General features: G+C 40.1%; 1 protein-coding gene across 8 annotated transcripts in view; it reads left to right on the plus strand.

Moving 5' to 3' along the window:
- Grik1 (glutamate ionotropic receptor kainate type subunit 1) overlaps positions 1 to 25,429 on the plus strand; it is a 366,206-nt gene that overhangs the window by 312,192 nt on the left and 28,585 nt on the right. For 4 of the 8 annotated variants that reach the window (XM_035444248.1, XM_027413237.2, XM_035444253.1 and 1 more), the window contains 6 exons: positions 837 to 944; positions 9,769 to 9,882; positions 11,791 to 11,994; positions 12,644 to 12,867; positions 18,166 to 18,284; positions 22,643 to 22,860. In XM_035444248.1, coding sequence (XP_035300139.1) covers positions 837 to 944; positions 9,769 to 9,882; positions 11,791 to 11,994; positions 12,644 to 12,867; positions 18,166 to 18,284; positions 22,643 to 22,860 — 987 coding nt within the window. Of the gene's footprint in view, positions 1 to 836; positions 945 to 3,154; positions 3,200 to 9,768; positions 9,883 to 11,790; positions 11,995 to 12,643; positions 12,868 to 18,165; positions 18,285 to 22,642; positions 22,861 to 25,429 lie in introns of all 8 variants that reach the window. The other 4 variants (XM_035444247.1, XM_035444249.1, XM_035444250.1 and 1 more) reach the window with 2 other exon arrangements.

A 25,429-nucleotide genomic window follows, 5' to 3' on the forward strand; every position in this document is an offset into this window, starting at 1 on the left:
ATCACTACTTCCTTCCAAACAGATCAGGAGGTGGGTTGGGACTGCTCACTGTCTACAAGGAAGTTAATCCCAACCCTTAACACAGTACAGATTTCAACTGAACCAAAGCTTTTGATAAATTGCCCTCAGATGCCAAGCATTTGCAGTAACCTCAATACTGTAGCTAATTTTGTAGCTTTTATTTCCACAAAGCCAGCCTTTGGCTAAAAAATAAGAAAGTGGTGACTACAGCACAAAAATGAAAGTTGACATGTTGTGGGGTGGGAGAAGGTGATGCTAAGAAGTGTCCAGTTACACACAGAAGTTAGTCTCCTTGTCTATGTCAACGGTTGTTTCTATGGGCTATCACAGCCATAAGAACCCAAAATTCCAAAATATTAAGAGATGTAAACTATTACTACCCTACAAACTCAAAATGTCAATGATGCAACATTTGTCCACCTTTTTAGCAGGGGAAGAATGAGGCAGAAGCCATTTCCCTTCGGCAGTAGCTTGAAGGGTGTTTAAACTGACCTTGGAAAAGAGAATGCTTATGACCTCTTGGACTCTTTCATCTGACAAACAGATGATTTTAGAGTGACTCTTTGCTTCCTGCCCATTTAGATTGCCACTATTACAGGACTGACTATGTTTAAATGTTAGGGCTGGTACAATAAATGAGAACTAATAAAAAAGAGAAGTGTTCCACTTTCAAGTCAATGAACCAAAGCAACGGTTAGAATTCATGATACAGCTGAAGGACTGGAGACTGGGATGAGTGTGAGGCATTGCACTGTTGATGGTCTTGCGATTATGGTAACTATTAAGTAATAACACTATACTCTAACTGTCCTCAGGCTCGGTGGGATGGCTTGACTGGGCGTATCACCTTCAATAAGACCGATGGCTTGAGAAAGGATTTTGACCTGGACATTATCAGTCTCAAGGAGGAAGGAACTGAGAAGGTAACTTCCTTGATGATGAATAAATTCACCAATGGACTCACTAAGGGGCACTCACTGTTCGTGCATTTTAGCTAAATGGCACAGACAAGTGGGAGAATGATACAAATGACTTCCTTAGCATATTCCTGAGCATTCTAGATCATTCTCTCACATTGGAAGGCAAGCATGGAAGGGACAGATTCTTAAATTATAAACAAAACTAATAGTTTTAACTAATGTTCATCAGTGCTTGGTCTATAAAACAAACATGTATTGTTGCCTACATAACCTTATGCACTGGCACCCTTAGTCCTGTGTCTCAGAGATTTTACAAAGTTGAGGTTAGACTTGGAACTCTGGAAATCACAGCTGCTTTGTAATATGGTAAAGCCTCCAAGGGTTACTCAGAAATTAATTTTAACTGAACTCTATTTTGAGATTGGTGACAGAGGGATGGGATAAAATAGTATAGAAAAGGCTTAGTGGAGCAAATTAACATTGCATCCTTAATTTAGGACAAATGCTAACAATTTTAATTTTAATGCTGGATTCTCATTTCAGGGTTATTTTAGTTGGAAGTCTCAATTTCCAAGTTAGAAGTTCCATGTTAGTTATTATTTAAGCTAACATGAGTGTAAACTGTTAAGTAATAATGATAAAAGTATTTGGCTGCTCAATATATGTTTTATTTCAATTTAGTATATTCTATGTGCATGAGTTACAATCAGTATTTATAGTTTGAGGATTTGCCTTCAGAGCCCGAAAAAAACAAAACATTTTGAAAGCCCAAAGTAGTCACCTGGACATCAGAACTCCATAAACCAGTGTATGTTCACATGGCAGTGACTAACACACAAAGCATGGTACTCAGTATAAAAGAGCACTCTAAAACAGCTTATTGCTTGTTTAATTTAAAATAGTTGAGTTTATTTTTAAAGCAAGGTAGTTTTCATGTCTGTGTCATTGTTTTCATTTACTGGAACACAAGTTCCTCCCTTGGCAGATTCCAACTGCTTTTTCCCCTCACACCCCAGCCCCAAGCATCAGTAACTGAAACAAAGATTAATTAGTCTGGATGTTGTAGAAGGCTATCACTGGTGTTGATATGTTTGGGAAAAACAATTAGCTCACAGCTTTGAGAGTACACGCGTGTGGGTTTCTCACGCGCTGCTTACTGGCCTCTCCCTAGTTTGGTCTTCACCATTTCCCTCTCCCTGCTTTGATCCTCTTTACCCTGCTGTGTTCCTCTGCTGGTTTAACAGAGAACAAAACATCTGCCTGCCCTCCATAATTGCTTATTTGGACCAGAAGGAACAGAAAAGAATATTCATTATAACCTAAAAATTTGTGGTTATTTGAAAGGATATATATTTCTCTAGGTCCACTCCTTTCTGCCTTTTTGCCTTTTTGGGAGAATTATTGTTCTTGAAGAAATACCTTTTTTTGACTCAGATAGGTGATGAACAAGATGGAACTAGCGTAATGTCTCCAGAGATATTTATATACATGGTGATATTATGCAAAATTCTACTCGTGTTTTTCTATTAAAAGCAAAAATCAAATTTGACGAAAGCACTTTCTATTTGTTTCTTACCTATTCAATGTTTGCAATAACTTTTTTCTTCAGGTGACTTTGGCTCAGTTCCTGAGATTGCTGGTTGAGCCTTGAAGGCAATGGGGGAAGCTAACACATGCCCCTGGAGAGCCAAGGAAAGACATGCCCATGCTTTCCATGTCAACTTCTCTGGGCTCACAGGCGAACCATTCTCAAAAGTCCATCCATCACTTGTACCCAACTCTCTACTATCTGCAAACTCATAATGAAAGGATGCATCATTCAACATATTTCTCTGTGCAGCTTAGTGTGTGTGTGTGTGTGTGTGTGTGTGTGTGTGTGTGTGTGTGTACTGAATAACTGACTGATTTTTATGCTGAATTCCTTCAACAACTCTCTTTAAACATGATGAATACCCTTTAGCCCTGCAGCATACCTGTAAACATGCAAATGTGTTTTAATTACTTTCTATTATGTGAAAGGAGCAAGTAACTTCTGTGGTACCCAGTCTGCATTTTCATTTCCTTGCTGTACCCATTGTTGGTCTTTATATGAATTAAAATGCAAAGTTCCAAACCACAGGTGAGGAGTGTAATACACTCTAAATATTTCATGGGTTCCATGCTGCATTTTAATTAAGTGTGTTTTTATTTTATTTTTCCCTCTGAAAACCAAGGCTGCTGGTGAAGTGTCTAAGCCCTTGTATAAAGTGTGGCAGAAGGTTTGTACCCTGATAACAACAGCAGGGACTTGGGGATGGGGTGGCTGCACCCTGACAGTCTTACGAAACCAGAAGCTTGCCAGCTGCAGATCAGGGCTGAGACTCCTCAGATGTGGGGATCAGAGTGTGTTTGGCCTCAGCATTATCAGAAAATGCAAGTAGACGTTTGGTGGGTTAATGAGATGGGTGGGTGAACACCCCTCTAGATTAGTTTTCCCACTGGACAGGATCAGTGTCTGTGAAGACTGCAAGCAGGTAACAGCAATGCGCACAGACAGAGGCCCATTTATAGTCCTTCTCAAACCATGGAACATGTCCCCTACGGGGAATGAAAACAATGGATTTGATCCATCAGACTAGTCAGATAGGCAAAGGCACTGCCTTCAATGCCACCACGGGGAAATATGGGCCATTTTCAGAAACTCCCCTTTCTTCTGAGCTGTCTTTGTTTTGTCAGAATACACTGCCTTGAAATTTATTTTAGAACTAGTTTCCAGAGGACAAATCATCAGAAAACTTTTGAAGGGAAATGAGATTATCTTGTGAATTTTAGCACCCACTATTTCATAGTTTATCATACAGGATCATGTTGCCAGTGACTATGCATAGATTTACATAAGCAGACGTTAGACCCAGAAAGGTTCTCACAGAGAAAATGTCCCAGTGACAGGCAAACGATGCATTGTCTCTTTCTCTTTGCTCCCACCTCTCTCTCTTTTTTTCCCTCCCTCACTCTATTTGAAACCAGTTGCTACAATTTCTCTTGATTGATGGACAGATGGACTTTAAATTACTTCAGGTTGTTCAGCTTGAGCAACCCGTTTGTCAGGCTCACTTTTGGCTGAGTCACAGACTCACATAAACCCTTTCTACAAGTAGCCCAGAAACCTCATCATCTCCTTGGTAGGACTCAGTAGATGATCTCAGAAATGTCCTTTTAAATATTAAAAGCCGTGGGCTTAATAAACTGTTTTATCAGTGAACCAAATTGCAAAAGGCCCACAGGAGGTGAACAGCCTTCCTCGCTGCTAGGAAATAGATAGTTCTGTCTACCACTCTGAAAGCAGCTTATTGCTTGAGACTCCTGGAACGTTATGCAATGCTGAATTAATTGAAAATAAATACTCTAGGGGTAGAGTCTAGTCTCGGAAATGAAACTCAAGGGTGAGGGATGGTCCTAGCAGCATCGTTTCACTGTGACATCCACATCCTCAGGGTGTAACAACTTGGCTTTGCTAGTCCGTGACTTGCTCCCCCGTCCTTTCTACTAAGGCTCCACGGCTCACAATATCAGCTGAGTAGGTCATGGTTCATCTTCTGTTCTCAGCAGTGGCCCTCCAGCCCCGGGACTCAGTCAAATCCAGCAAACAGGTTGCGTTTCTCTAAGCAGATTCTGTCTTTAAGAGTTCACTCCAGCAGCCAGGCGTTGGTGGCGCACGCCTTTAATCCCAGCCCTCGGGAGGCAGAGGCAGGAGGATCTCTGTGAGTTCGAGGCCAGCCTGGTCTCCAGAGCCAGTGCCAGGATAGGCTCCAAAGCTAAACAGTGAAACCTGTCTCAAAAACAAAGCAAAACAAAACAAAAAAGTTCACTCCAGCACAGTCATAGCTCAGCACCAGGACCTCATTGAAAACACCTGCTAGCTCACCTGAAATTCTTTGCAAGCGAGGGAGCTAGTAATCTTTGCAAGACGACCCCCCCACCCCACCCACACACACACACACACACATGCTAAGGAGCCTCAAGGTACAAAAACAGAAACACCTCTAATTTTGTTGCCCATACGTGTCTGGTTATTTCATTCAGCTATTTTAGTTTCTTCATTCCTGTAACTCTGGGTTTGGAAAATAGATCCTAATGACAAATGACTCTCTCTCTCTCTCTCTCTCTCTCTCTCTCTCTCTCTCTCTCTCTCTCTCTCTGCTTCTCTTCTCTCTTTTAAATTCATCATTTTTTTATTTACATACCAATCACAGTTTTCCCGCCCTCTTCTCCTCCCGCCCCCCCCCCCCCGCCCCTCTGACCTGTCCCTGATGCATGACCTGGCTCCTTGGAACCGATTCCCTGTGGTAGGATGCCTTCCTTGTCCAGCCTTGATGCAGGAGGGGGGAGCTTGGTCTTGCCTCAGCTTGATATGCCAGGCTTTGTTGATTCCCATGGGAGGCCTTACCCTATCTGACTCTCTCTTAATTACCCCGTTTCATCACTTTTTAAAAGTTGGCTCTATATTCCCTGGACATTCATTCACACACATACTTCTCGGAGACTAAGTGGCTGCTTCCTCATACACTTTCGACAGTGAGAGCAGTCAGGCCAGGGTGCTTCCCCACATGTAAGAGCTCCACATCCATGGCTTCTCAACAGTGAATTATTGCTGTCGGCTTTCGCTTCACAGTCTGAAAACAGAAGCCCTGCCTCACAAAGGCACTCCTCCCTGGTCACAGCACAGCCGCAAGGCCGGCATCTGGGCATCTGGTTAACTGTAAAGCGCTGCCCAGAACGCATGCATCATCGCATCACAGACTCCCACCTCATCAGAGACACTGGCTTGCTGGCAACCAGTCCATTTATTTCAATTAGGAAGCAAAGCCAGTACAACAGCCTGTCCTTTCCTTGATTCTCATGCTGGGTTTGTTTTTATTCAATGATGCTTCCGCAGTGCAACTAGCAGGAAAGTCATCTCCTCTTCCTCATTTTACGGAGGAAGATAGGTGCTCTCGGGACTTTGAGAGGTAGTTAATGGCAGGACAGTAGTCATGGTCTCTTAGCCCTTCACTTACCACTCTACCTCCGCTGGGAAAAGGCAGAAGAGCCAGAGGCCAAATGGGAGTAGATATTTGTCTGAAGTGTTAAGCTTTGTTTTAGAAAAGAATATTCCGGCAGAATTCAATAATGCCATTTTTAAAGATGAAAAAGATATCACTTAAACACACATTTAATCCTCTTAACGAGAATAAGAGTTAAAATGCATTCTGACTTTAAAAGTGGCTAAAGTCACAAGCATGTTCTCTAATACTTAATTAGAAACGGAATTCTATTCCTCTCAATGCCTAGGTCAATCTTTAATTGAAATTGTACCCAGGGCCTACCTTACACATAGTTTTCTAAGGCAATACAACCCAAAGTATAGCTTTGGATAAACGAATGGACAACTTGTTTACCTTGTGTTTCCTAAAAGCCAAGGTTCTGCCTTAGAGGAGGGAAGGTTGAAAAGCATATGTTCAGCCTCCCAAGATAACGGCTCACAAAAGGAAACAGACACTCCCCCATTAACAGATAGGTTGTATACCACAAGCCAGGAAGCCCTGAAAGTGCTGAACAGCTCCAGAGGAGACAGGCTCCCATCTCAGTTGCATTTTCCATAGCCACTCTAGGTGGTGGCTACACCCAGTGTTCTTCCATTTGTCTCTTCATTTCTCCAACAAATTAACCCTGGTTAGCATGGAGCAGAGAGACTGAAATGGTTTACACTTAAGTGTGAATGGGTTACCGTGCTTAGAATTTTCTCAAAGAATTTATATCTCTTAAAGGATGCCTGCCAAAGCAAAGACAGCCAAGGTAGACGAAACCTAGCATGCTCACATAGGTAATTTGTTTAATTGTGAATTAAAAGAGAGAGAGAGGGGGCGAGGGAGGAAGCAAGCAAGCACACACTTTTGGACTAGAGAGATGTCTCAATGATTCGGAGCACTTACTGCTCTTCCAGAGGACAGGATTCTGTTCCCAGCATCCTCATCAAAATGCTCACAACTGCCTGTAACTCTAGCTTGAGGGACTCTGAATCCCTCTTCTGCCTCTAAAGGTACTCCTGTGCGCGCGCACACACACACACACACACACACACACACACACACACACACACAGCATACGTTCATAGAGGCACACATACACATAAATAAAAATAAATCTTTAAAAAGAATTTTAAAAGCATTTTCCTCTCCATTTTGCTGGTGACAAAATTGAGGCACAGAAGGCCTAGTCTGCCGCCCAAGGTCACATAACTGGTAAACTTAAAGTCAAGGCCAAAACAAAAGTCTCCCTGCACAACCCACACACGCTCTGTCTACCGAGCTGGGTGCCTTCCTGTAGAAGGAAACCTATTCCCATACAGAAGGAAGATATTTAGGTATCAAGCACGGATTTCCTCCAACCATGTGAACATTCAAATGCTAGAGTCATAGATGCCTCCTGATTTTCATAGCTCATTTCCTTTCACGTTTTCTAAATTAAAAGGAAAACAAACACTAACAATTGTAAATTATTTCACAAGGTAAGCCTAAAGAGATTGCTGCAAAAGCCATTTACATGACTTGCATTATTATTTGTGCATCTCTTAACATAGGCAGGTATTTCCATCTGATCTCTCACCAAGCCTATGCCATAGAGAGTAGGAACCCAGAATGTTTAGCATCCTATTTAAGGTCATACAGCCACTGCCTTTCATATTCCCACCTGACTTTCAAACCACATTCCTAATCCTAATGCTGACAGTAAATATGCACAGTGCTGGGCCAAATAGCTAAATTTTCATAGCTCTTTCCTGGGTCCTCTCAGATGCTAAATAAATCAGTGTAGGGGTGGAGTAACCCTTACCAGAATAGCTTGAGAAGAGAAGTCAAGATTTTATGTTTAATTTTGAGATTTTTTATGGGCAAGGAAGATCTCTCTGGATGGGACTCAAGCCCAAACTAGAAATTTGCTGATACTTCATATACTGTTTAAGGAACTGGACATTTAGATTTCATCTTGCACTAATTCTTTGAGTTAGCATACAGAGCAGTGGCTTCATTATAATATTTTCATACATGTATACAAGTGTACTTCATCCTTACCTCCCATTGTCTTCTGTCCCCACTTGTTCCTTACCTCTCCCTAAATCATCTCTGTTTTCACGTCCTATATGTGCAAAATTTCATGCACACTTTACACAGATAGCTGGAAAATAATCTCTTTTGTTATTATTTTTATTGGCTCTTCTCTCATACAATACATCCTGACCAAAGCTTCTCTCCCTCCAGCACTCCCAGTTTCTCCTCCTGTACCCCATATCCACCTGCCATTCATCTCCCCACAGACCGAAGCAGACCCCCCATGCAACGACATCTACAGAATATGGCACAACAGGTTACAATCAGACTAGGTACAGATTCTCACATCAGTGCTGGACAAAGGCAACCCAGTAGGAGGAAAAGAGTCCCAAGAGCAGACAAAAGAGCCAGAGATGCCCCCACTCCCACTGTTAGGGAGTACCACAAAACACCAAGCTAACAACCATACCATATACACAGAGGACTTAGCACAGACCCATGCAAGCAAGGTGATTTCGCCTTCATTCTCTGCAAGCCCCCATAAGCCCTGCTTAGTTGATTCTGTGGGCCATGTTCTCTGGGTATCCTCCACCCCACTGGCTCCCTCAATTTTTCCTACCCGTCTTCTTGGGTGTTCAGTTGCTCAGCGCCTCTGTTTTGACTCTGACACATTTCCTGAGGTCAGGTGATACTGGACAACTTTGAATTTGGGCATCAGGAATGATCAACAGGTATCTTATAGGGCCTAACATATTAGCAGTTACCATGACACTAGAGAAATTAGAGGACACCATTTATAAGGGTCATGGAGCCTATTGGATGCCAATAATCACCACTGGCTCTCTGATACAAAAAAATAGTTGATGAAAAATAAAATTTCCTTACTGGAAAAGTTCTTGGTCAACCAGATACAAAAGACAGGTAGACAAGAAATAGCAGTGAAAGGCATGAGGAGCCCAGACAGAGTGTACACTGGTCCTAGTGGCTTGCATAAGAGGGACCCCTCTCTCAGTTTGCCTCCTCAAGAGGATGGGTCCTGAGTTTTGTCAACCTTTCATCTACGTAGTTTCTCCCATTTGTCTTTCCTTTTCCAATTCCAAGTCCCTCCACCACCCACCTTGCTTGTTTCATCCCAGTAAGCACATATTTTAAAGGAATGGGTGTTAATCGTGTGGTGGCATGAAGTTCCATGACAGTGAATGTAACAAGAGTGTTTGTCTGTCACCATGTTCCATGTCTTCCAGTACCTACAGCTGTGCTTGACACTGAAGCAGGTGATCAACAATCAGTACAGAGGAAAAATCTGACAGTCCTAATTTTTTTAATTTAAAAATCAGCAATGAGCTTAATAATCAAAAGTAAAAATTCCAAGCCATTGAGGTAACACAGAGCTTTAATCCCAATACTTGGGAGGCAGAGGCAGCAGATCTCTGAATTGAAGGCCAGCCTGGTCTACAAAGGGAAACCTTTGTCTCAAAGAGAAACCTTGTCACAAATAACCAGAAAGTAATTAGTTAATTGAAAATAAAATAAACATGCCTCCTGTACCTGCCTTAAATAGCCCAAATTTCTCTAATTCTGTCTGTACCCTCATCCTTCTATTGTGCCACTCCCTGAAATCAAATAGTCTCCACTGCACGGTGAGGCCCTGATACACCAGGGTATAAGCTTTGGTTCTCATTCCTGGTCTAGTGAGCCCTCTGTTTGAAAATAAGTGCTGTTGTGGGCAACCGGCAGGCGCTGATACCCTGTGTTTTGTGCAGATTGGGATTTGGAACTCCAACAGTGGGCTGAACATGACGGATGGCAACAGAGACAGGTCCAACAATATCACGGATTCGCTGGCCAACCGAACACTCATTGTCACCACTATTCTGGTAAGCTGTGAAGTTCTGGCCTTTTGTCTACACTCCCACGCCAGACCTAAAAGGATCCTTCCACTGTCTTTTTCAGGCTGGCAGTTCTGGCTGCACATGTCTGTGGCTTTTAAACTGGGAGGCTAAAAGCATACATTTGTCCATGCTTAAAGGAGTGAAACGTAAGCGCTGCAAATCTCTCTACAGATGCTTCATCTTCTTAGAATTCCAGCTCCCTTCTCCATTCCTCCCTCTCTCTCCCTGCTCCACCCAGGGCCTCATACTTGTCCTCCACCTGCTGAATTGATGGAGAGTTTCAAGCAAGAGGAGACTCTTGGAAGTGGCATGGGAGCAGGGTGCAGGGTTTGGGGAAGAGAGGTTGTTGTCTGTGGGCTCTCTATGCTGTCAGTCAGTTTTCTAAGTTCTTTCCATAAGCATGTTTCCTGCCCTGTGAATTCCCCTGTACCCAGATTCTAGCTTCTCTGGACTGCGGCAACATTGCAACTCCTCTTTGTCTCTGCCCCGTATATCTCTAATTTCCTGGTATAATAAGTCCCTGAATAACACATTGCATTTCCATTCTTACCTACCCACCTCCCGCTCAAATGGCTCCTCTCCATTAGCTCATATCTCTGGAAATAACCCTCGAATTAACTGATCTCCAAAAGACTTGTGTCCCATTGCAATAATGATCTTATGTCCAGCTAGCCACTGTACACAGGTCAGCCATTTTTCTCTTTCTTTCCCCACGGGATCTAGGCGAGCACAATGCACTCTGAACTCTGCATTTGAAGGCATACTTTGCTTGATTTAATTCAGTCCTTAGAATTACAGCTATTTATCTTTGGAGATGCCTTGTGAGACTTGTTTATCAAAAGTAGATGTGGGTTTTATGTTGTTGTTTTATTTTGTGTTTTCTTCTGGCCATTACTTTTGTAGTAACCACCTTACAGAAACAGGATGGGGCAATATTTTGTTTCATTTTGCTTTGACAAGGTTTGGTGTGTAGCATTGGCTGTCCTGGAACTCCCCCTATATTGTTACTCTAGGTAACAATTTTCTATTGCAATTGCATGATCCACTGTCAGTTTACTTGATGAGAAACATAAACACACAGGACATCTCATCAGTAGAGCAATTGTTATAATTGTATAAAACAAAACAAACCTTTATATACTCAAATGAGAATTAGTAAGCTTACAGATGCATGGTAAGAAGATGGTCATTACTCATCATAAGATAAGGGATTTATCATGTAAGTATCTAAGGGAAGCATTATCAGATTTGAGGGCCAAGGTGATTTCAAGTAAGACTACAGGACTGATGAAAGAAGAAACCCTGCAAATAGCCAACCAGTATATGGAGTAAGAAACACTGAAATTAGAATGAACTTAAGATCAAAAATTAGAATACTAGTGTAACGATGTTTGAAAACTAAAAGGATTATATTTGTTGGTTCATATTTCTCATTTATACATAGACACTCTTAGGTCAAAGCCTAAGAACAGTGGAGCCCTGAAAAGGAAGCCTGGCTGTGGTCATGACTGGAGGAGGCACATGGAACCCTAATGTCCTCTGAGACTTTCCATCTTCTCTCTCTCTCTCTCTCTCTCTCTCTCTCTCTCTCTCTCTCTCTCTCTCACACACACACACACACACACACACACACGCACACGCACACGCACACGCACACACACACACACACACTACAACAGTGCAAGAAGAAGCTCACATTTAAGGAAAGAAAAAATATATAATGGCATCTATAACAGTGACAGACAAGAGTAGCAGAAACAGGAATTAAGCAACAGACTTTAATACTTTCCACCCTTAAAAGCCAACTTCAAATGCTATCTACCTTCAGGTTGCTGATGGCACACTTTCCCGGTCATGGTAATGGAGCTTTCACACCTGGTTTGTTTCACTCAGGAAGAGCCTTATGTGATGTACAGGAAATCTGACAAGCCCCTGCATGGAAATGACAGATTTGAAGGATATTGCCTGGATCTGCTGAAGGAACTGTCAAATATCCTGGGCTTCCTTTATGATGTCAGACTCGTTCCTGACGGCAAATATGGAGCCCAAGATGACAAAGGAGAGTGGAACGGGATGGTTAAAGAACTCATTGACCATGTAAGCAAATCCACACCTGACTGTTTGAAAAAATGCCCTAAATGAGGAAGAGGAGGGAAAGAGTAGTTGATTCAAAAAAAATAAAAAAAACAGTCATTTTATACCAAAGCCTTGAAGAATGACTTTAGTGTTCCGTGTTTTTAGCCACATACACACAGAATTTAAAAAGGAAAATAAAAAATACCAAGATAGGAAGTTTCCTCTTTGGAAGAGTGAGTAAAGTAAGTGTTTGGGATTAAAATGTACACATTCACTGTTTATGAAAATAATAAAGCTTGAGAGGTTTCCAATTAAATTGAGAATTCTAGGACTTGGGACTCAGGACTCAGAGAAAAATCTCATCTTGTAAACATGTATTATAACCAAGTTCCTTCCTTTCCTAACATGCCCCTGATAAAGACATCATCCTGCAATTCTAGTTTATCTCCCCCCTCTCGATTTGTGTGTGTGTATACCTTACCCAAACCCCACCCCTTCATACTGTCTGGTTTCTCTTTGATAATAAATGCTATGACTATATATAGCTCCTTGCACAAAAAGCATTTGTAGTTGAGATTAGAAAATAGAGACACAAGATACTCAGGGAAAGTCTAGTCATTTGCAGAGAAGAAAGGCAACACAGCTGACAGTTTTGAACCTGTTTTTACAGAGAGCCGACCTCGCAGTGGCTCCTCTTACCATCACTTATGTAAGGGAGAAAGTCATAGACTTCTCCAAGCCTTTCATGACCCTGGGCATTAGCATTCTTTACCGAAAGCCCAATGGAACCAATCCTGGTGTCTTCTCCTTCCTCAACCCTCTGTCTCCAGACATTTGGATGTATGTGCTACTGGCCTGCTTAGGAGTCAGTTGTGTTCTCTTCGTGATTGCAAGGTGAGTTGGAGAATGCTGAATTCAAGACCACGGTCTGTCAGTAACAGATTTCAGAAATTCATGGTTTTAAGTGCAATCTTACTTTTGCTCATTGCTTCATTTTTTCAAGGCTTCCATGTACAACTACTGTGTGCACTGAAAGATAGTTGTCCATAAAGATACATTTTTTAAAGAAACAAGAAACTCCTTTATATTAATTTGACTTTTTCAGTATTTCAATTCAGATAAAAAACCACTATACCATTTTCTGAAGAATACAGAAAAAGGCAATGCATCATCTGGGATAACTAAAATGTTATGAAAATAATAATAATAAAATGATTTTAAGATATTTGGTAGCTGGAATAATTGAATAAGCCAAACAAAAAAAAAACCAGCTAGGAATCACCATAGCAAATAAAAACATGGAAAGAAAGATGCTGAAACCCTTAAGGATCAAGAACAAACACTTTAAAAATTTGTGAGAATCTTCTTTAAAATCATTGGAAGGCTAGTAAGAAAGTCACAGAAGTAACACTGAAAAGAAATTAGATCATGGAAGATTAACTATTGGATTGATTGATTGATTGATTGATTGATTGATTGATTCTGTAGTGGAGATGAGCCTTAGAGTCTTATGTATGCTTAGCATGCCCTTGCTACTTAGCTACGTCCTCAAGCCATTATAAAAATGTTATGATACTCTGCAAGTGTTTTAATTTAAGCTTTATCATTCAAGATTAAATTCTGCCATCTATATGTAACCATTATATTTACACAATTTTTCCAAAGTTTCTAATCCCTCTCAGTAGACCATATATCAAAATACCTTTGACACTGAATTTGAAACCACTGTTTTACTTATCTGTTCCTCTTAAACATTTGATTGTGTTGATATCTTGCTTGTACAAATAAAGCCTGTCTGAAGACCAGAGCATGGAGCTTGACAGACAGAATGACCTCTACAATTAGCTAGTGGCAAGCTCCATGCTCTGATCTTTAGACAGGCTTTATTTGTATAAGCAAATTATCACCACATTTGATAGCCCTAGATAAGCTGTTTTTAAAATTATTTTTGAATGCCATGCCCTTGTTTGCAATCTTTTTCAGCTTTCAACAAAAATTGTTAAAAAAATATTTCCCTAATCTATTTTTGTCTTCTCTCTAGGAATTGATAAGAGAAATATCTCTTCATGGTAGCTTTTTGTCATTGTTCCCTGTCCATTTTTGGTTAATGCCTGGTGACTTTTTTCCCAGCATAATGACAAATAAAGCTTGGGAAAATAACCCAAGCAGGAAATGCACAGAAGACCCACAAGACCGACAGAATCAAACTGAACAAACCACCTTTCTGTGGACATTTAAGCTTTCAGTGGCGAAAAAAGTCTAGTTCTCAACACTTTATAAAATGTGCCATTGCCAAATCTCAAATTTTAATGTTTTTTAAAATACTGATCAAAATTATTTCAATACACATACACACAGCACAACACACACACACACACACATACACACACACACACACACACACACACACACACACAATTATCAACTTCAAAATGTCAATCATATTAAGGTCAAGAGACCATGCTCAAGATAATTAAAGAAAATAATCCTTGAAAACAAATCTTAGTCAGTTGTTGACCTTTGGAGATTTGTCACAGTTCCTAGGTGAAGTTAATATTGCCCTGGGATAGCCATGTAGTAACAAAGTACCATCTCACAAGGAAAGCACCACTTTATACTGAATTGTTACATTTCTCTCCTTGGGATCCACCCCCTCACTAAGTTATTAAAGGGGCAGAGGGCAATAAAAATGTGAGTTTTCATGTCCTAAGTCCATGGTTTCTTCAATCGTGAATGCTCGCAATTGAAGCAACCAAGGTAATGGTGATGGAAAAGCACATAACTTACTGTAGCAAAGCTGACCAAAGCTGAGAGGAAAAGGGTGTGTCAGCATAGTCCAGAAGCTCTGAGAAGCTCACAGGCTCACGGGACCCTTTTTGCTGCATCCCAACTGAATTCAGTGACATAGAAATGAAAACAGTTGATCTAATAATTATCCTTTGCCCTAAAGAAGCTTTTGAATTTGTATCATGAAGTATATCCTTCTATGTTTCTTAAAGTGAAAAGTAAAGCCAAATCTGGCATTTAAGCTAACACCTCACTAAGCAGATCCCTAAACGTCATTTGTGGAACTCAACTGAATTTATAAACTTATAAAGCATTAATGGAAGACGCTAAGGAAAACCAAATAAAAGGCCAGTTAAGCATGGCTGATGACAAATGTGCGTGTTAGTGTTTTGGTTTGGCAGTTGACTTTCTAAAAATATTTAACCCCGAGGAATTAGGTTCGAGGTGAATATCAGACTGAAATGAGCCAAACTTCCTAACACAGGGCTTGCTTACATTCGTTGTTTACATTTGTCTTATTAAAATGAAGCTCTGAAAGCTGGCATTTATCAAAAAGCCAAAATAGGAAAAACAATGAAAGCATATTCTAAGATTACAGTACAAACTCAGCGGTTATACAAGTTCAGACAGATTTTTCTCCATTGAAACACATGGATCTTTTTATGTTCAAAGCAACCATTGTCTATCAACAACAAGAGGCAGACAGTCCCCTCACTTAGGAAACTTCACAGCAAGGACTATTTCTCAACCTTGCACCTAATGTAAACTTTGCATATCTAAACCCTAACCCAAAGGAAACGTTCACATGTGTAAATCCACTAGATTCACTACACTTCAATTTGTTTTATTAGCTTTGTTTGGAAACAAGGAAGATTTTTCCTTGCAACCCAGGATGTTCTTGCACTTCCTATGGAGACAGACTGGTCTCAAATTGGAAGCAATCCTGTTGTCTCAGGCTCCCAAATGCTGGAATTACAGGCAAAATCATCATGCCCATGAAAAATTGTCATATATGCACGTTTTGACATAGATTCTAAGCCCACTTGCCCATATGACATGTTACTGACAGTCCTGACTTACTGAGTGTCATATGAGGCAGGGTTCTCAGATGGCTACTCTAGCAGACCATGTATTAGACTCGTAGTGCTGACATGCTGTCCCAGTGACTTTAACAAGCAGGCTCTAGGATTCTCAAACTGAAATGTCTACACCCACACAACAAGTGTGTCTTTCTACATCGTAAAATGCCAGGGCCTTGCAGCACCACCTTATGTCATTGTTCAATATTCCCCAGTTCACATGCTTCCCAAGTCACTCAAATACTGTAGAGAAAGAACTAGCAACTTCCTGAAGAGCTAAGAAGTGTGCTGATGTTTAGATAGATTCCCTCTGCTCCACAGAAAGTCCAACCAATTGCTCACAGCATTAAAGTATTTTAACATTTTTATTTATTTATATTTAATTGTTTATACATGGAAAAAATTAAGAAGCAGCATTCCAAGGACATGTGCTCACAGATCAAAGTGTATTTAGTGGGTAAACAACAGAATACCAGGGGCTGGTGGTTGCCAGATTTTGGGGTCTATTTGAAAAGCCTGTATTCTTGAATGTATAATCTTCCTAATTTGTTGCAATTAATATTTTAAAATTACTGTACAAGGGACAATGATATTGTTTAAGTAACAGCATCTTTAGTCTACATGCTGTTTCAATTATTGGGTTCATTAATATCGGTATTCTTTTCTTTCAGCTCAGCAAACTACTATAGTTATAAGAGTGTATAAATTCAGAACTTAATTACACTGTTGCAACAGTAATTAAAATGTATTGGCATGCACTGTCAATTAAAGCCATGTTCATAAGCTTACTGGAACGTGCATGGTTGTACCCTGAAGCTTGGGAGAAGCCAAAGAAAGAGTTGGATGACCTTATGGTGCAATAAATGACCAGGCTGCTATCCTAATGCCCCTAAGACTGTGAGCAGACACTGCACACTTTGTAGAAGATGTCTGGGGCTTTAGAGAACTTTTTTCATTAAGAGGAACTATCTTCCCAGGACTTTGTACGTGATTCAAAGCATGTCCTGCTTTTCACTGTAGATAATATACTCACCTTATGCCCAGTTCCCCCTGATGCATCTGCAACCTGCTATTGTTTACTGCTGAGGCCTTATGGCTTGGAGAGTATCCGTATGTTCTCTTTGGCATTATGATATTTCAACATCACTCTAACAATCCTTTTTTTTTTTTTTTTGCCTTAAAAGGACCCAGCGGCAAATGGCAAAGCTTCCAGTACTATGAATTGTTGCATTTTAAATTATTACAGATGACTTTGTGGAACATCTGGCAAATGTATTTAATGAAAAAAAAGCACACCTCACTAGGGTTGCTCCCCAAAAGACCCTTTAGAGCCCGTGCCTCCTCTGGATGACATGCATCAGACAGATTCTTAGAGAAATAAGAAGGACTAAAATTGTAATCATTTCCCCAGATTATTATTTTTAAATGTTGAATCTAGGCATCTAGGTTTCCCTATTTTATAGAGAGGCAAACTGAAGCCACATGAGTCAAGTCAAATCCTTTGTGTAGATTTCCTGGGTGATTCATTGTATTTCCAGAAACTTACAGCCATGGCTTCTTGGAGGTAGAGCAATAATGGTGCCACAGAAAACACTTTGCACACCTAACCAGAGTTGCTGATTATATGACTTCAGGGCATAATTCAGAAAACCATCCAATTAATAATAAATCAAAAGGGAAGCATGAGCTTCTAATTTCCCACTGTGAGCCTTGAAGTTAATGCCATTATACTATATTAGTACATATAGTATATACCTATACCTGGGCCATGATACTCCTAAATTTAAAATTTGCCTTTTCATTGAAGGATTCTATATAGTATCTTTGAAATAAGCGATATACTCTCAAATCCATCCCTTCTTTTTTGTTCATTTTTTTTCTTTATTCTACATTATTTGTGAAATGCTAGACTCTGTATAGTGTCTGTTCATGGAACCATAATGTCTCTGGAGAGCACCTGACCCTCACAGCAACTAGCAACATAAAAGCTCAACCATGTAATCATTCATTCCATGCCTCTCTTGTACCTTGCTAGAGTCAAAACTTGAGATGCAGGAACTTTTCTTTATAGTTGTCTAGTTGCTCAGTAAAATGTGAATGATTGGAAACTCAGAATTCAGTGGATAGAGGTCTGAGGAGTGCCATCCTAGCCACTAATGGGTTTGACTCTGAAGTAAGAAGCTAGTGAGTATTTGCCCAGTGACTTTCCCAATCCAGAAGCAATTGCTTCTGCTCAGTTGTTGGGTTTTCTGCATTGCTCAGCAGCTTTTCCTCTGGTTCATCTGTGTATCTGATGTTTACAAACTGTTTCTGTCAATTATCACAGGTTTACACCCTACGAGTGGTACAATCCCCACCCGTGCAACCCCGACTCAGACGTGGTGGAAAACAATTTCACTTTGCTAAATAGTTTCTGGTTTGGAGTTGGAGCTCTCATGCAGCAAGGTACACCGGTTGCCCATTTTGTCACTTGCATCCCACAGTCTGCTGATAAGCGTTCGTGCTGGTGAACTCCACCATGAAGGTAGATGGTAGGATGAAACACACAGGAATAGAAAACAACAGCAATAGAGTTTCTAGCCAGTTCTCAAAAGAAGACAGAAATAGGGTCTAAATGGAGCTTCTTTGCCATGAATACACTTCTTCCAAAGAATGGACACACCATTTTCCTGAAAAGAGTGAAGAATAAGGAGCCTATATTAGTTACCTACTCATTGATGTAATCAAATAACTGATTAGAAGCAATTTAAGGGCTAACGGGTTTGCAGTGGCATAGTTAAGAGTATATTCCATCAGGTGTGGGGAGCTTGGGGACAGGAACTTGGGGCAACAGTCACAGTGTATCTGCAGTAAGGAAACAAAGAACACTGAACTCTGTGCCCTACTAACTTTGTCCACTTTTGTATTGCTTTTTCCTTTTTATTAAGTCTACAGCCCCAGCCTATAGGAAGATGCATCTCACCTTCAGGGCCTTCCCTCCTCATCCAAGCCTGTCAGGAAACATCTTCACAGACATGTCAAGAGATGTGTCTCCTAGATGACTCTAAACCTTGTCGAGTTAACAGGGACCTTCACAAGAACTCAGACTTGTTTTAACAAATGCATTTCCATAGATAGACATGCCCATCTTTTCTTTCTTAGTCATAAATTCACAAGTCAAAAGTTTAAATGGAATGGAATTTAAACCCGTTGAAGTTTGAATCCACTTGGATTCCTCCTGTTGCTAATGGGACCTAGAACTTCCATCTAATTAACACTCTGAGAAACCCTATAGAGATTCGCCTTTGCCACCCAATAACTTGTTACAATCTCCTTTGGACTGGCAACCATAGCAACAATAAACTGTAGAGGTTGGAGAAATAAAACTGAAACCAAAGAAATGTAGTATACTTTACCTTTCTCTATGATTTCAGAGATTTTTGCTTTTGTTGTGGAGGGGGGAGTGGTTGCTTTAACCTTTGGAAGAAATCCATCTTGTTTGTGGGTTTTCTTCAGCTTTGAACTCAGACATATGGTCTATCAACTATTTCCAAGATTAAATGCATTAATTTAAGAAATCATAAGTCACAGATGCTGTTGTGTTTGGACTATCTTTCCACTTGACAATAAGCTACAAAATAAATTGGCAAAAATCTCAATTGGGATATACATTAAACATGTGTGTGATTTGAAAGTAAACCTAAGGTTTTTCATTAGAATGTTGTTATCATATCCTTTGAAATGTTTACATTCCATGAGTCCAACACACACAGAGAGAGAAGAAGTTACAGATACAGAAGAGAGAGAGAGAGACTATAAATTAAATATGCATTTTGGTCATTGGTATGCAAATACCATGTAATTTAAGAAATGGGCACTTCTTTTATGTAGTTATGGATAGTTTATGTAGGGACAACTAAATGGGTGTAGACACAACTAGATTTAGTAGAAATCACCAGCATGAATTTAGAGCATAAGACAGAGCTATAAATCTGCAAGACACCCCATTAGAAGCTGTGTCTGCCTTACCCAGTGCACTTAATTCTTTAGGGTAATTATCGTGTGAGCAATTACTCTGAGGATGAAGGAGGCCTCCTCCCATCCCTGCAACTTGACTTTTCCAGCAATAGAATAAGAAACAAACACACACGGGTTTCAGTGGTCATGCTGCAGACTTGTTCAGGTACATACCTATTGCCATGTACATGTATCCATTTTTAACCCTTGATCACATGTTTTCCCCAGCTGGAGTTTACCAGCATCCACAGCAAACTGTGGGATGCAGTGTCTGTTAGTTACCACTACCTTGGATACATGACAGTCAGCCCCAGCCAGACTCAAACATTCCTCAGGTGCAACAAGCACTTCCAAGTGCAGAATTTGTGACTGTTAGTACATCTGCCCTTGATACAAGGCACTGAACTAGGTAGCTACTGTCTGTCATACTCTCCCCTGTGTGCAAAGAAGCCTGTCATTGTATTAAACTGGAAACCACGTTGTTTCATTTCTTTTTTTTTTTTAATGTGATGATCAGACTTTCTCTTTTCTACAGAGCCTGAGCAAAGTCTGGATCAGGATTGGCTGTCATGTCTGCCATAAAAGGCAGTAAAGAGACTTCAGCAAGTACTGTCTCACCCTGAGTATTCCCAGTGGTGTTTTATTCTTTGTGTTACTGTTCTCATGACGTCATCCTATAGGGAAATGAACATGCACAAATCATCTCTTCTTGAGGGAGGCCATTTTTGGAATATATCAGATAACGCTAAGGATTAAGAAATTCCCAAAATTATATAATTTTTTAAAAAATGCAAAGGAGCATTGATAAATTTCACTAATACCATCCAAGGACAGATTAAAATGCAATCCCATTAGTTTGCAACATTTTGCTCTAAATTTACAAGAATTTCCTCTAAAATTAAAAAATATTTATTTTGAAGTTAAAAATACAAATTTATATTTGCCTGTCAAATGGTTGCTCATCTGCAAATTCATTTCTGTTTCCATACAAAATACAATTATGCATGCATACAGATAAGTTGAAAGCTTTCTTTATAAGTGCAACAAAATAACATAAGGATGAACTGATAGCAGAAAATCTGTACCTATGAGCCAAAAAAAAAAAATGTGTCTTTAATGTGATATTTATCTCCCATGGCTATTTTATAAGATAAATGGTGCTTTAATGGCAGCTAAGTAAAGATCTAAAATAATACAGCATTGCCACAAGGCTGCTAGATCAATTAAGCACAAAGACACAAAGCAACCTTGGGCTTTAAGTGTCCAAACCAATAGGCATACAAATCCTTTTAAACCACAAGATGAAAACAACAGCAAGAGATTATTCTGCTAACTCCTCGCAGGCGATTTAATGAAAATGGTTACAAATTTGTGTAATGTTACACACCAAAATTCAAACAAACAAAAGAAGGGAGTGCAAACCACAGTCAAACCATCTATCTCATCAGAAGGCATGAAGCACCACAGAGACACCAAGAGTATTAAAAGAATTCTTCTATATTCACAGCCCAGACACTCTGACAGCCTGTATCTCTTCATCCCCGGCTTTGAGGTGGTTTTGATTTCATGGGCAATGTATGTGTCTGCTTGTAGATTAAACCCAGGCAAAAACTCATTCATTTGCAGACTAGTAAACTCCAATTTTTCTTTCCATCTTACATCATTAGTACCTTTAGGGTAAAGAAAGAGTCACTACAACCTCATCTCCAATCCACTGCACTCAAACGTTTTGGGTCTCTGGGATTTTCAACAAGAGATGCCCATTTCCTGCTTTCACTGAACACATAAATCCTGCTGTGTCTTTGGGTTCACAAAAGTAATACTAAGCTCATCGCCAAGAGTAGGTTTCAGGTAAATGAACTAACTGAAAGCATTCATGACTCTGTCCAACTGAAGAACTCCATTGTACTTCTTGTCCCTTCTAACTTGACTGTTTGGGATGTAGACACCTACAGGTCAAAGTTGAGCTAGACTCCTTTCAGGATGTTTGACCAGTAGAACCAATAGAAAAGAAGAGGCTTTTGTTCATAAACACATACTAAGAAGCTCCTTGGTACCTTGTAAAAGCAACAGTGACCTGAATGGTAACTAACGTGAGTATTCCTAACAGGCACAACATCTCTGCCGTGGGGAAAACAGCCAGTTTTTGAACCAACTCTTTATTTAAGGGCAAAAATGTGCCTTTTGAAGAACATATTCTATTTCAGCCAAACAAGACAGTAAATTAGAGGGGGGGGAAGTATGTGTTTCCTTAAGAGTAGCATGAAAAAGAATGGGACTCATCCACAAACAATTGTGTCTAAGCTTTATCTCACGTTATCTGAAAATTCCCATTTTTTAAGTTGCATATTATAACTGGAAATAATCTGTAAGCTTTTGAAAGTTCCTGACATGGCTTAACCTTAAATAAAAATAAGTTAACATTTTATAGCTTATCATCATTATAGAAAAATCTAGAATATCTTATTTCCCTCTAAATAATGTGTTAGGCAGGAATAAGGTCAGAAGCCTTAAAATTAACTTCACTTTTAAGCAGCTAAATACATTTTAGACAGTCTAACTTGGGGCTAAAAGCATCTTAAGGCCATCGACTCTGACTACTTGCATGCAAGCAAAAGTAATAATTAATAAGTAAGACTTAAAGAAGGTATCACTTGGATTTTGCTCCATTTCTAGAAAGCACATTCATTTTACCTTCATACAAGATAGTCTTTGAAGAGTTCCTCCCCTTAGAATAATGAGCAGTGTGAGTCTCCTGCTGCTTGCTGACTCGGTGTAACACACTAACTCTGATGGTACTGTCACAGGATCAGAGCTGATGCCCAAAGCTCTATCGACCAGAATAGTTGGAGGAATATGGTGGTTTTTCACCCTAATCATCATTTCATCCTACACTGCCAATCTGGCTGCTTTCCTGACAGTAGAGAGGATGGAATCTCCCATTGATTCTGCAGATGATCTGGCCAAACAAACCAAGATAGAATACGGAGCAGTCAAAGACGGCTCTACAATGACCTTCTTCAAGGTAAGAACCTGGCAAAGCCTTCTTAGTGCTCAGCTAGTTCTGGGACGGTGATGGAGAAAGTAAAAGCCTCTCAACTAGAGAAAAGATCATATTGGACGATGTTTCTAATGAAATGAATTTTTAGTGTCATTCTGAGGAATGACATCCTCAGGGCAAAGACCTTCTTCTTCATTCACTCCTTCAATCTGTATTTTTTTGTTTTGTCTGTTTGCTTATTTGTTTTTTTTTTTGTTTTGTTTTGTTTTCTAAACCAGAGTTTCGTGTAGCTCAGGATTGCCTCAAACTCACTATGTAGCTGATCCCAGCCTTGAACTCGTGATCCTCCTGCCTTCACTTCTCAAATGTTAGAATTATAGGCATAGGCTACCACACTCAGCCTGATTGTCAATTTAATACACTCAAAACTACAGATCAGTATTCCCCTGGTCTTAATTGCTTTACATGTATTTATTTATTTATTTATTGTGCATGTGACTGTATACACACACCATGACACACATGTGGCAGTCAGAGAATAACTTTTAGGAGCTGGTTTTCTCAGGCCTCTGGGTTTCAGAGACTGAACTCAGGGCATCAGTCTTAGCAGCAAGTGTCCTTGTCCAGACCACCTCACTGCCCCTTCTGTGGCTTTTATATTTTAATAATAATACTTCCTGGATGCAAACTAATGATGCCTCCAAAAATGAAGATTTAAATAACATTATTTTGTTTGATACTTACAAGATAGAAGCATGTGACCAAAAGAAATGTTGGTATTGGAACTAAGTTGTAGAATTAAAACCAAAAGTATCCCAAGGAGCTAGCCATGTCTGAAGCTCTCCAGGAGCCATAAATGTTTTATAAGCATCAAAGGCAAATGATTCTTGCCTTGCTTATGAAGTAAGCCTTGATACTTTTATTGTCAAACTTCAGGTACTATAATTCTCAAAGAATGAATTCTAATGGACCCAGTAGGTTTAGTAAAGTGAAGGTGTGGCCCTTCACTTTATGAATGAAGAAGACAAGAGTTCCAGGAGCTGACCCCCTTGCATAGTCATGTGTCTGGGCCTTTCCAGCAAAGGGACTGAAGCCTTCTACTAAGAAACACTGATGAGCAGGGCAGTAGTGGCACATGCCCTTAATCCCAGCACTCAGGAGGCAGATGCAGGCCTGTGAGTTTGAGATGCATACTCTGTGAGTATGAGGCTAGCCTGGTCTACAGGGTGAGTTCCAGGGCAGGCTCCAAAGCTACACAGGGAATACCTGTCTCAAAAAAAAAAAAAAAGAAAGAAAGAAAGAAAGAAAGAAAGAAAGAAAGAAAGAAAAAGGAACACTGAAGAACACAGAAATACAAGTTTAAACTTCAGTAGCTCATCTCACCACAGTTAAAATGGCTGCCAACAAGAAAAAAGAAAGCCCACTCCTGTTGACAGGAGTGTGGGAAAAAAGGGAATTTTACTCAGTCCAGGTGAGAGTGTAACATAATATAGCCATTCTGGAAATCAGTCCATAGGGGTCTCAAAAAATTAAACATAGAACTACCATATGCCCCCACTGTACCACTGCTGAGCATATAGCCAAGAGTCGGTATCTGCTACTGCAAATGTAACTACGCATCCACACTCACGATAGCTCTGTTCACAATGGCAAGGAAATGGACCACCCTGGATAGCCATCAACAGATGAATGGATTGTGAAGTGTGGTGCACACATGCTATGGCATTACTTTAGCTGTAGAGAAAAAAAAATGAAATCATGATATTTGTGAGAAAATGGATAGAGCTGGGAAGGAGGAAGACAGATTCTGGATGACAACAATGGGATGTTGCCTGTCCCTGTCGTGTGTGCCCTTATCTCAGAATGTCAATGTGTGTACACAAGTGGTGGGGCCTGTGAAACTGGAAAGGTGTCAAGGAAGCCGAGAAGGGCTCTAAGACACCAGTGAAGGGAAAGCAAAAGGAGTCTGGGAGTGAAGGGCTAGAGGGGGTCAGTGAGACGGGAGAGAGTACAGTACGGGAACCAACAAAACCTGTTTAATTGCCGGATGAACGATAGCACTTTTCCTGATAATTTTACTTTTAAAAAGTAATGGCGATAAAGGCTGGTGGTATAGGGAAATGGGGTTCTGAGTAAACAGAGCATTTGTCACCAGAACAAACTCCTCTGCAAAGTTCACACCTGGGTTCTCACAAATGACATAAACAGCAGAGTAGTGTAAAAATGTAGCATATAGCTTTCTTATATGTTAAGAAAAACATTTTTTAAAACATATTTTCAGATTAAGGACAAAGTCACTAATTTATAACATGTATACATCACAGAGATAATGTCTCCCTTAGAAAGTGGTATTTTAAATATAATGATTATACATGAGTACAAGACTTTTCAAGTTTCTAAAAAGTTTTGTATTTCCCCCAAATCAGTACTGTGAAGAGGCACAAGTTTACCAAAGCTAACTTTCATCGTGGTTCTTGTCATAAACAAGTTAAGTCACTGGCCAGGCATGTGAGACAGAGAAAAACATACCACAGTGAAACAGATGTATCTGAAAAACAGTCCCAAAACCATTTATGTTGTTCAACATCATCAT

The sequence above is a fragment of the Cricetulus griseus genome, chromosome 4, assembly GCF_003668045.3.
Source record: "Cricetulus griseus strain 17A/GY chromosome 4, alternate assembly CriGri-PICRH-1.0, whole genome shotgun sequence".
NCBI classification, from domain to species: Eukaryota; Metazoa; Chordata; class Mammalia; order Rodentia; family Cricetidae; genus Cricetulus; species Cricetulus griseus.